Source organism: Vitis vinifera, chromosome 18 (genome assembly GCF_030704535.1).
Source record: "Vitis vinifera cultivar Pinot Noir 40024 chromosome 18, ASM3070453v1".
Classification (NCBI taxonomy): Eukaryota; Viridiplantae; Streptophyta; class Magnoliopsida; order Vitales; family Vitaceae; genus Vitis; species Vitis vinifera.
Window position 1 is genome coordinate 11,204,670 of NC_081822.1, and position 11,793 is coordinate 11,216,462.

Consider the following 11,793-nt stretch of genomic DNA (forward strand, 5'->3'; position numbering starts at 1 on the left):
ATATTTAATGCCCTTGACAATTACATCTCAACCGCCCTCACCCCACTATACTCGATGAAAACAAAACTGAAAATTGCTGCTTCATCCATCAATTTTTACTCTTCACTTATTTTGCTTTGCTATTTGTCTTTTCTTATTCTTTTTCCTTTTTTAAAAATAAAAATAAAAATCTCCAGAGAATGTAAATTGGAAATTATTCAAATATAATTATAATACTTAAAATATTTCTTATAAATTTCCACAAAGAAAGGAAACCCCAAAATATTTCTATTTTAATTCACACTAATTGCATTTCTTTTTAGGTTTATGTACAAAATTAAAAACATTTCAAAAGTCAGGAGTAGTATAAGGATGGGGCGAGGGTGATTGATTCACCAAGAAGAAGCCGCCATGGGTTTAAAAATGCGCTGGCCGGTGGCTAGAATACGCCGGGGGTCGAAGTCCATCTTTCTCTTGGAAAACAAAGTCCACTTGTCATCACCAAAGTGGTCCACCCAGTCCTCTTGCGTGGTGTAGTGAGGCAGATACTGCTTCACCTTGATCCCAGCATCGTCACAGAATCTGAGGATCTGACGGTTCTGATTGCTGAGATACTCCAAACTCTGGGCCTCGTCTCCGGAATCCAAAGCTGACCGCAGCAGCGCCACAAGGTAAAACACGTCCTCCTCTGGCGTAACCACCGATGTGCGGTCGTCCCACCTACAACAACAGCAGCAGAAGCAGCAGCAGCGGCAGCATTAAATGTTTGATTCTTGGATTTGGATGTTTATAATGAAATGGTAGTTGGGATTTGATGGTTTGAACGAATCGGTTGGGCCCCATAATTGGTGATGGGTCGTTACTTGTACTAACGGCAATGTTTCTGGAACCACATTTGCACAGGACATGGAAAGTGGGTCCCATCTACAAGATCTCCTGACACCAGAATCTTTCCCCTTCCTTCATCATTGCCGTCCGATTGTTGTATTCCGGTCAACAAAAGTAAGCATAAAAGCGTACCTTATTTCCTAGCTGGCCTCTTTAATTATGTACAACATTATTCCTCTCCCCTTTTCTAGCCACGTGTTCCTTCATATTCTACATTCCACCCGCCCTCACTATCCCACCAAAACTTAACTGGGTAAGGCCCTCCAAATTTGGCTGTAGCCTCACTGGCTGCGCCTCCTTGTGAATGTGGCCCTCCATTTCCACTCCAGCCGCACACCATAACATCAAAGACAGCCCCCCCTTCTATGTCCAGTAGCGGATGGATTTTACTTTTAGTTTTAATTCATGGATTTATGGTTATCGCCAGTTGTTTTCATAGTCATCATTGAAAGTGTTTGATAGGACATCTACACTAGCTTCGTTTGCACAAACTTATTATCCAATTTAACCGCATTAATGTTTCTAGTATTTTTTTTTAACACTTGGGACGGTGGTGGGGCCAGGGCATGTGCAGCTGTGATTTTAAGAGGTTTATGTGAGCCCAAATAATACACATATAAATTTATATATATAGATATATATAATACTTTGCATGCATGCAGATGCGTCCATGTTATAAAAGGAGAGGAGGGTGGGGAATGATGATGTGGGTCTCAGGGGGCTTACTTGTTTTTGTTCATAGGGTAGATGAGGATGGGGCCACTTGTCTTATTCCCCAAAATGCCCTTGAATACGCCTTCATCGAAGTCAGCAATCCTTGATCTGGGGACAAAAAGGTTGAGCCAAGGGTGCGGCACGTCCCACAAACCCTTCGACCGGAGCTTCAGCTCCGCCTTGTGAACCCGGTCCAGGAAATCCACATATGGAAGATCCGTTGTGAAGACCGATGACGGAATAAAATCTAGTCTCTTCAGCAGAGCCTCTACATCCTGCACAAAACCCCAACCCACAATTAACAACTCCCCCCACCCTTTGTGTTTTTTTTCTTTTTCATTCATTAATCATTAAAATAATAATCCAAAGTACATCAAAAGAAAAAGGTGGTCCCAAGCAGACCCTTTTGTCAGGATAACATGGATTCTAATCCATTTTTAATCACTCATTAATTACCATGGAATAATTTGGTGCTGGGCGGCTTAGATCTATCAATATTTTAACCAGAATATTAAAAAAAAAATGGTGCTCAATCTTAAGATCAGATGGGATGACAGATTACAGAAGATCTTTCATGTTTTCTTGTATATGTTGTATGTTGCATCTTATAGTACAATATTATTCTGGTATGTATTAAATAATTACATTGATAGTTATCTCAATCATATGATCTTAGGAATAATGGAGCACCCATGAAGGCCATGAATTTAAAAAGATAATAAAAAAACACCAAAAACCATTTGGAGATGTACAAAAGTACAAATAAGGACAGCGATGCAAGTAGAAGGTTCTAACTTAAAGGATGAAAATGATTCTTAACAGAGGAAAAGGTAAAGGTCATGTAGTTCTGTTGCATGAAGCTGTTGTAAATGGTGCCAACTGCTAGAGGTTAATTTTTTGAAACCCCAAGAAGATGCCTGTTCAAGAAATCAACCTTTTCTTTTTTTTTTGGGTGGGGAGGTTGGTGGTATAGAAAGCATTGAAAAGTCATTTAGTTAAAAGGCCAGAAAATGCTAGTGAATCAAACACAAGTTGGAAATATCAAATATCCAAAACAGTAACAGCTTTTGAAAGACTGGACCGCTACAAGTCGCCTACCAAGATTGTCCTGCATGCCTAGCCACTAACTTTTCAATAATAATAATAACTTTTATTTTGTTTTTATCGACGAAGGATGATTGCATAATTGATATCACTTCAATTACGTCTGTGGCAGCTTTTATTCACGTTCATGGCACGTGGTGTAGTCCCTAGAAATTCTAATGATAAGTACAAAAATAAATAATTAAATATAATTGGTAATTCTAAATGAAGGTATAAGGGTGTATATACCTGGTCAATAGTATCGGCAGTGGATTCATGGTAGTTCTTGGTGACCTCTAAGCAGTAGAGCACACCCCCGTTAGTTCCAAAAGAGGAGATTTTAACAGGGTTGCGAGGGGAGAAAAAGGAGGACCTCCAGTTGTTGATAAGGCCTTCATCAACTATAACAAAGCCCTCAACATAGTCGAATTTCTGGTTAGGTGGCTGTCCATGCAGGGATATGAGATACTCTTGGTCCTTGGTAAATGTCGAAAAATTGGAGTACAGTACTCGGATCCACCTCACCTGCAATAAAAACAAAGTCCAGAAAAAACGATAGAAGGAGAACACGTTAGAGGGCCAAGGACATGTCAACAACATTGCCAGCTTTAGAACAGCCGTTTGAATGGGTTAAAAAGCTTAACCGGGGCCGACCCTTTCTTTTAGGTCATTGTATTTCGCTTTATAGGCCTTGTCAATTAACTAATACTAGGAAATTTTTGCAAGGATATGTGTCCCACCTTGAAACAGAACCAAACCCCACTTCCAACTAGTAAATAACAATAGTTCAAACAAAAAAAAAAAAGGAGAGAAAGCTACCCTCTGAGGAGCTGGTTCCAGACCTATTCTTGCTCTGGTGATAATCCCAAATTGCCCCAGACCACCTAGAACAGCATGGAACAGTTCTGAGTTTTGTTCTTCTGAGCATGTCAAGAGCTCGCCTTTGCCTGCTACCCAGAAAAAGGTGATTACATTCCCATGTCAGAGAGACCAAAGTATATCCATGAATGAAACAGCTGAGACAAATTTGGTAAGGAATCAAGATCATTTAATGAGAAATATATATATATACACCAGGTAAATCAAAAGCTTAAAATAATAATAAACTATGCTCTGGCACTCTATATATTATTAGCGGACCAGACATAGACCAAAGGAACCCATGTGAAACTATACTGCGCGCATGCAGCAAAAGGTGACCATAAGCTACAAGAATACCCAAAACATCAAAGTTAGGCAGGAACACCGCCAGTTATGACCCATTTGAAATCATGTAGAGAAAAGAGAATTTTAAAAACTAAACTACTCAGCAAAACAAAATTATCCAAATCACCCATGTTCGGAAGTATCTAAAATATTTGTGACCAAGAAAACCAGAGATGGATGTGCTAAGAACCTGCAAAAATTAAAAGAAAAAAAAAGAAGAAAAGAAAAGACCTATGCACCTGTGACAACATCGAGTTCATAGACATTGCTAATCTGCGGTCCATGATTGAAAGCTTGTCCGCTAATCCCAGCATTCGAAAGGGTTCCACCCACGGAGAGATACAAGTAATCAGTCCATGATTTTGGTGCAAGCCCGTGCTCTAGTGTGGTCTTCAGCACATCTATCCACAGCTCTCCACCCCACGCGTCCACATACCTCGACTGCTCTGAAACACGAGGCAAACCCCACTGCCTCACACCCTTTGACGCACTCATCTCAATCACCACTCCGCTACTCGTCTGCGCCTGCCCATTAATGGAATGCCCATGCCCTCTCGCCGACACACTCAACCCATGAGCCGACCCGTAAGCCGCTCCGACGAGTCGAGCTACATCCTCCGCTGAACTCGGGTGAAGAACCGCCAATGGCTCCGCTCGGTTCATCATTCCGAAGTCCACGGAAGCCGTTTTCACGTCGGAGGGGTCGACGCTCAAGTGACCGTCGACTTCTAGTCGAAGGAGGTCGGTGGGGTCTAAGGTCAACCCGACGGTGGAGATTAAACGGTATATAACAAACGTCAGCAGAAGCTTCGGCGCCATGTGTTTCCTTTCTCCTCTGCTTCTTTGGTTTGTGTATTTTTTTCTTTTTTATTAAGGATTAGGCTGTGTGAAGTGTAGCTGTTGGAGAGAAATTTATAGGGAAATGGAAGGTGAAGGATACGAAAACTGCGCACACCGGGCGGACGGAATTTGGGTGCGGGTGGTGGTGGGAAGGGAACAAAATCTTGTGGCAGCGTCGTGGGGAGTCGTGGAGCAAACGTAAGCCGGATTCCGCTTTAAAGATTTTCCACGCAACATGCACAGATTCGCTTCTTCTCTCCCTCTGCTTTTTTCACATTATCAGATAAAAATGGAGAGCAAGAGGAATGGAGGAGAGGGAGCAAAGGAGAGAAGGAGAACAGGAGATGACTTTCTATCTCTTCTATTTATGTATATGCGCACACACACACAAAACACACGGGGAATACAGAGAATACACCATACCACTGACTCTCTCCTCTTCTTTTTCTTTGTGTCTAGGATATAAGATACAGGTTCTCAATTTATAGGACATGGGGAGGGAGGGAGTGGAGGGACACGTGGCTGTTCACGTGCGAGGAGCACGGAGACACGTGTGAGGATGAGGAGTGAACAGCAGTGGGACCTTTGGTGAGGGGGTTGTGGGCAGTGGATGGGGTCCAGTGTGGATACGGAGGATCTGTGTGGGGACGACCCCTAGGAAACGTTCACGTGGGTGCAGAGAGGGGCCGATGTTATTATGCTTCGCAACCAATAAAGATTCTCTCCCCCCTCCCCCCTCCCCTCTCTCTCTTTCCCTCTCTCTCTTTCTCTATCTTTTCCATTCATCCGAGCCAACGTTCCCACGCCTTTTCCTTTTTTAAACGCCACCCATTTCCTAATCCATCCCTCATCATCCCTCTATCATACCTCATCCCTATTATTATCATTTTTGGAACTCCCACAACTATGTCAATAAATCTAACTTTAGATCACATTTTTTAATATGCAATAGACTAATAGCGCTGAGTGGCACCACATCTTGCTTAACTCTACCTTCCAAGTGGGTGCGTTTGGTGACAAGTTTTTGGTTTACTTGACTCAAATAGTTCCAAGAAAATTACAACTTGACTTGCATGCATTTTTTTCCTTTTTCTTTCAAAAAAAAAAAAATAATTTAACAGGCAATTGACCGTATCTTCAAACTCACCCTTGTACACTTTGTGGGTATACAAACAAATGCTTGTCTAGCTTTTGAGGGTCTGTTTGGCTGCAACGAGACCAATCACTGTCCCATAACTCCTTCAAAGATTTGGTAGTAAAAGCTTAGAGAAGGTTTTACTCTCAAACGTAATTTTAGATGGTTGAAATTACTATGTATCAATAATTGTGAGTCTCACACGAACCACCCTTTCCATTAATTTTGGGATACATGTTTGATAATATTGAAAGCTAAACGCAACACAGTTGTCAAATTAGAGGGTTCAGGAGTTTGGTTGGCCCCATCAGGTGGGCTAAGCATAAATTTTTAGTAGCGAAAGAAAGACTTGTGGGGGTGGAGGGGTTGGTACAGTCGAGATTGACCTGACCCCCGAGTCATGGCATTTAATTCCAAGAAACAGACCCACGTTCCGCATATTGGCGTTTTCGGACTGGGTGTGAAAGCCATGAATCCTCAACCAACACAAATCAATTTCCTTCCATGCTTTGTCAGGACTGGGTTAGAATGTCTAACTCATTTGCCGGATGTTCATTAGTCAAATCAATGTTTTAAATGAGCGAAAAGCACTTTTTATTTTTATTTTTATTTTATAATTGTTTCTTCACAATGACAAGAGAGATTCTACACTGCAATTTCCCTTTACCCTTCTCGGAAATTCCCAACAAAGTCACGTGAACCTACATTATTACGTCCCCTTGTTTGTAAATTAGTAACCCAGCGTTCATTTTTCCAAAGGCAATTGAGGGGGGAAGGGAACCCACTTGGACTTGGACTTGGACTTGTTTAAGTCTCCTTTTGTTACAAATAAATATATAAATATATAAATATCTAAATTAAATAAAGGACAAGTCATCAGTCCACGCACACCCATGTTGATTTCTGTATCTCTTCGACACTTCAACGACCAAATTAGAATATTATTTGCTGGGAAATTGGGAATTACGAACCGCTGCCGCGGGGCCTCATAGAAAATCTATTTATCACATGCTGCCCTGATGTGTAGACATAGCTCTGCAGCCTAAAGATTTTACCTTTCACATCAATTTCTGTTGTTGCTACGGCATACAAAACAAAGGCATGGGGCTGCTGGGCTGGGCGGTGCTCGGCAGCCCATGCGCAGAAGAAGGCATGCCGTCCAGCGACGTACAGGATGTTCCATGGCTTCGTCTTTTGTATGAAAGCATATACCAAGTTTGGTCATTTCATATGATGGAGGCCTAGTAACCCCCTCCACGCCTCCTTTCTTATAATTCAAACTGGCGACACCGAATGAAGTTTGATGGACAGTGACCCAATTTCATATTCTAATGAAGCATCCAACATTGATTTTCTCTCTATCTTAATATGTGATAGCCGGTCTTATATTTAAATTAATTAATCTAATAAAAAACTGTCACAAACACATATTGTCTTAGCTGATTACGACACTTTTCTTTCTTATACCTCCATGAACAGTTTCTGAGCTTGGCTTCTTAACCAATGTCTAACATGGTCACAACCAACATCTATGATTACAAGAAATAATTGCCTGCGGTCCCAAAGTCCCAAAGCAGTGCAGTTTGAGTCTATCTTTCTCCTGCATGCTTTGTTTTCTGATGATATAAAATACAACATGTATATTCAATTCATTAAGAAATTAATATTGCTGGATTTTGAAAATCCAGATGCATATCATTTAATTTGTTTAGTTACTTGCACAGGCTGCCATCAGAGGGCGATTGTTATGTACCAATAATTTTATTGGTTATCTATCAAGTGGGCAGTGTGATTTTGGATTAATTAGTGAGGACAACAACCATACAATCAGCTACAGTTCATTGATTTTTCATAAGCTCGATCAAGTCGTCCAAATGGTGGTGGTACTTTAGAAATACATACATGGAAGATCTATCCAATGAACAAGCCATGGCCCATTACTTAAAATGTATTTTTTCGCTTTTGTAGTGTATAAACAAATTGGTACTACAAGGGCCTAATTCAGCTTCGAGAAACCACCCAAAGAAAAAAGAAAAAAAGTGTATCACATGTAATGCATGCATTTGTCCAATTAAACAATGCATTAGTAGCCAAAACCAATAGAATCTTCCTAGAAATTTCAATGGCGTATTCAATTATAATGATTAATAAATTTGAATTTCGTTATGGCCCTCCTCCTTTCTTGATACCCTTCCAGCCCTCACGGGCCTCGCCCATATTCACCCGCATTGTTTTTAACACTAACAGGACCTCTAGGTCACACCCAGCACTGCTGGCCCACGTTTGGAACAGAAAGGGATTGAGAGCTCCTTACCATAACATAAGATGGTGGGGGCAAATTGTGAGAAAGAAAGGTACAGATATGTGTCCCATGCTTATCAGATCTGCCTGAGAGAGCTACAGTGAACACTGAAATCTAATCCCCAAGGTCAGGCCGTACACAAGAGAAGTAAACAATGGGGGAGGGGGGTTGAGTGTCATTCATCAAACATTCATTGAATGGATATTATGGAGACAGAGGGAGGGAGGGGTATGTAGCCAGCTGTTTAGGGGGAGAGGATGTGTCGTTAGGAACTTATGGGGGGCTTGACTTTGGCTCCCCCCTTGTAGTTCTACGATTCCGATAAAACAAAACATTCACCATGAATCTTGGGTTTGGTCGGTCTTCACTTTAAACAATAAGGTTGAGGGTTCCCCACTTCACATACCGGGTGCCTCCCTCTCCTTCAAAAAATTTCATTGATTCCTGCTCTTTCCTCTTTACTTTTGATCATTGAATCATTTTGTCTTTCTTTTGAGTTAAAACTCGTCTTTCCAACCCTAGTCATCTCCTTCTCTCTCCCTCACAAGGTGCAAAGCAATTGGCGGATGGACCTACACAACTGTCACTTTGTGGACAAAGCCGCCTAGGAAGCAAAAACAGCTACTTTTGTGTTAGTGTACAAGGGAGAATTAGCTCTTTTTCCCCCTGACACCCATTATTCCTTGGATTTGATTTCTTCTTTTTTGGTTTCCAGTTTATACGGTGGGGTGACGATGAATTAAAATCCCCCTAGTCGCATAAAGTTTCCAATAGCCTTTGGAAAAAGGGGGCAGTGCATGGAATGTGAGAAGGAGAAGAAAAAAGGTTGCTTTCCCTGAGATTACAGCTCAATCCCAATTGTTTTCATTATCATTATGGGCTTCTTTTTCACCTTTCCCCCTCTCCTACTCCTCTCTTTTTTGCTTTACCGTGTATTCATTCATATCTAGCTTATATATATATGCAAGCATCTTGGATTCATGTGCTTGTATGTTACCTAGTGGAACATCCTGTACAATTAAACCATTTTGACATTAATTTTCTTATTAATTAATTTGTTAAAAAGAAAAATCATCCAACAAATTGAATCAATATTGTGAAGCTAAACATACGTGTGAGATATTAGAAAATGTGGCCATACCCATAATTCAAAAGTAAGGCCAAGGACTAGGAGGGTCAGCCCCAGCCTGGTGCCTGCACATGTGAGTCTCTGGCAATTTGAGTTCACTTACTATGACTTATTGACCTAGGCTTGTTTGGACAGCCCACCATTTTTATTTTTATTTTTCAGATTAATTGTTGGGTAACAGCTTATTGGCATTATACAATGTCTATGACTGTAATAGATAACAATGTGTGGAAAAAAAAAACAAAAAAAAAACCAAAAAGAAAAATGATAGTGAAAGATGACATGGCCCTTAAAGCAAAACCCAACATGACTACATAGTGTGTAAATGCAGAGGGTAGCCTATGCACAATGTTTCAAAATGTTGATTATTGTTGCAATCACGTACAAAGTTGTTTTATGTGGACATGTTTATGACATGTCTATTTCCGGTCCAAATGGCCATCTAACACCCCCAAAAATTTTAAAAAAATAATAATAATAAAGGAAAAAGGGAGAAAAATAAATAAATAAAAAGGCATTTGAATGTGCTGTGTCTCTCTCCATGCAAAATGGTAGGCCAGACGGAATAAAATCTAGCATAAAATCTCGAATTCATAATTGGGGTATAAATAGTACCAAATCCATCGACTCCCACATCATTACGGCCCGTGATGGGGCCCGTGACCCCAATCCCCCCCTCATGTACCATTTCTGTCGTAAACATGCACTTAATCATAATTATTTAAGGTGTACCCTCATAATTTTGACAACTTGTCTTCTAAAACACATAAATTAGCAATAATGGAATATTTGAATTTAAGCCTGGATGGTCCTAATAATCGAGTCGAGAAGTGGTGTCCTTCCCAAAATCATGAAGAAAAATCAACGTGGTTCTTGGTAGAGTGATCCATCAAGGGGAGGCTTCATGTTTTCTGATTCACATGGAGGGTGTAGACACAATGTCCACACTATATGAGCTGTTACTTCAATCAATTGCTCCCTCATTGTCAACACAATTTAGCAGAATCCTTCAAATCACAGCTCAATTTTGACTTATTATTCTGCTGTAATTTGTCTATTATTGAGCCTCACCCACTTAGATAAGCTTCTAATTTTTTTGTTTCCTGAGAAAAGAAAGTGACGAAAAGAAAGGAAAAGTTGTACGCTACGTAAGTTTTCAAACACTACTTGATCTTCCATCGGCTACTACCCTTATACCCACCCCCTCCGGAGGTATTGCCAATTTTAAGTTCTACACACTGCAGGAAACTTGCTAAAAAACACATCACCTTGGCAACTTGCTCATGACTTTATATTGGTTTAGTAAGGATTTTGTTTGATAAGATGTTTGATGTACCAAAAAAGGAAAGAAAGAAGCAATAAAAGGAAAAGAGGAAAGATCCTGGAAAGATTAGCCTCGAATTTGGATTGTCCTTGGACGTCAGCAACACTAATAGCCTATGCCTGTGGGAGCCTATAATAGATGCTATCTGTCCTTTTATATATATATATATATATATTCCTGCAGTCCTGCTTATGTAAGTTGCTTAAGATATCCCAAGCTTTGAATCGAAACTTACAAAACAAAATCAATTCAAAAATCTTATGTGTCCGTCTCTTGGGCCGGCCTTCTCAACATTTTCGGAGAACAGCTGGGATGGCAGAAAATCCAAACCCACCCATTTATTGGTTTTAGGCCTTTTATCCGTTCCAAGTCCCATGGTTGGGTTTTGGTCTGGGTCATAAAGCATGTTTATGTTTACCCAATATTTTCATAATCGGACTGGATATTGAGCCAAAAAAGTTATCTGTTTACGGTTCATTAGTCAGATCGGTGGTCGAATCGGTGATATCATAAATATATTTTATATTTTTATTAAAATTTAAAATAATGATAAAATATTTAAAATATATAATTAAAAATTAAATGATATTTATAATATTATTTATTCATTTTTATATAAATGTATTAAATTATTAATGGTTTAAATTTATTAAACAAAATATATACAATATTTAAATATGAAAATATATTCAAAATGGTAAAAGAAAATCGTATTTAAATATGAAAACAAATTGAAAATGAAAAAAAAAATGTGATTTACATATATATATATATTATTTTTTGAAATAGCCTATGTATTTATTTTTTGTTAAATTTTAGTACACAAAAAAAATGCAGCGCAACGGAGAGGTTATGATCCTTTTGAGCTTGTGGTCCGCGGTTCGAACCATCAGTCTGGAGCAAGGTTTATTTTTGCTTTTAAATCCTTATCCCACATCAGAAGCAAGAGGAAAAATAGATTGCTTTATAAACCTCTTTCCACCGTCTGGTAGCTAGTGGGCCTTGTGGCACAGTACTTTTGTAAGATGATCCCGTTTTGCACAGTACTTTTGTAAGATGATCCCGTTTTGCAGGAGGGGTATTTTAATGTTGGGCCATGGGGAAGCCCATTGTCAAAAAGAGGGATAGGCCATTATTGTTGGGCCGTGAGGCAATGGCCCGCTTAGTTAAAAAAGGCTGGGGGTGTTGAACCG

At 39.9% G+C, this 11,793-nt stretch overlaps 1 protein-coding gene across 1 annotated transcript; it reads right to left on the minus strand.

Annotated features, from left to right (window-relative positions):
• Positions 1 to 182: 182 nt before the first annotated feature.
• LOC100267760 (cytokinin dehydrogenase 5) lies at positions 183 to 5,175 on the minus strand. Its single transcript, XM_002280761.4, has 5 exons — positions 4,110 to 5,175; positions 3,484 to 3,611; positions 2,914 to 3,189; positions 1,594 to 1,856; positions 183 to 699 (listed from the first exon to the last, which is right to left on the minus strand). Exons 1-5 carry the CDS (start codon positions 4,687 to 4,689, stop codon positions 372 to 374), a joined length of 1,575 nt encoding a protein of 524 aa, XP_002280797.1. The 5' UTR covers positions 4,690 to 5,175; the 3' UTR covers positions 183 to 371.
• Between the last annotated feature and the right edge of the window lie 6,618 nt (positions 5,176 to 11,793).

Excerpts from the sequence above, each read along its gene's own strand:
- LOC100267760 (XM_002280761.4), bottom strand. The coding sequence starts at position 4,689 with ATGGCGCCGAAGCTTCTGCTGACGTTTGTTATATACCGTTTAATCTCC. Across the intron at positions 3,612-4,109 it reads TGAACTCGATGTTGTCACAG|GCAAAGGCGAGCTCTTGACA; the intron begins GTGCATAGGTCT and ends TCTGGGTAGCAG. Across the intron at positions 700-1,593 it reads TACCCTATGAACAAAAACAA|GTGGGACGACCGCACATCGG; the intron begins GTAAGCCCCCTG and ends CTGTTGTTGTAG.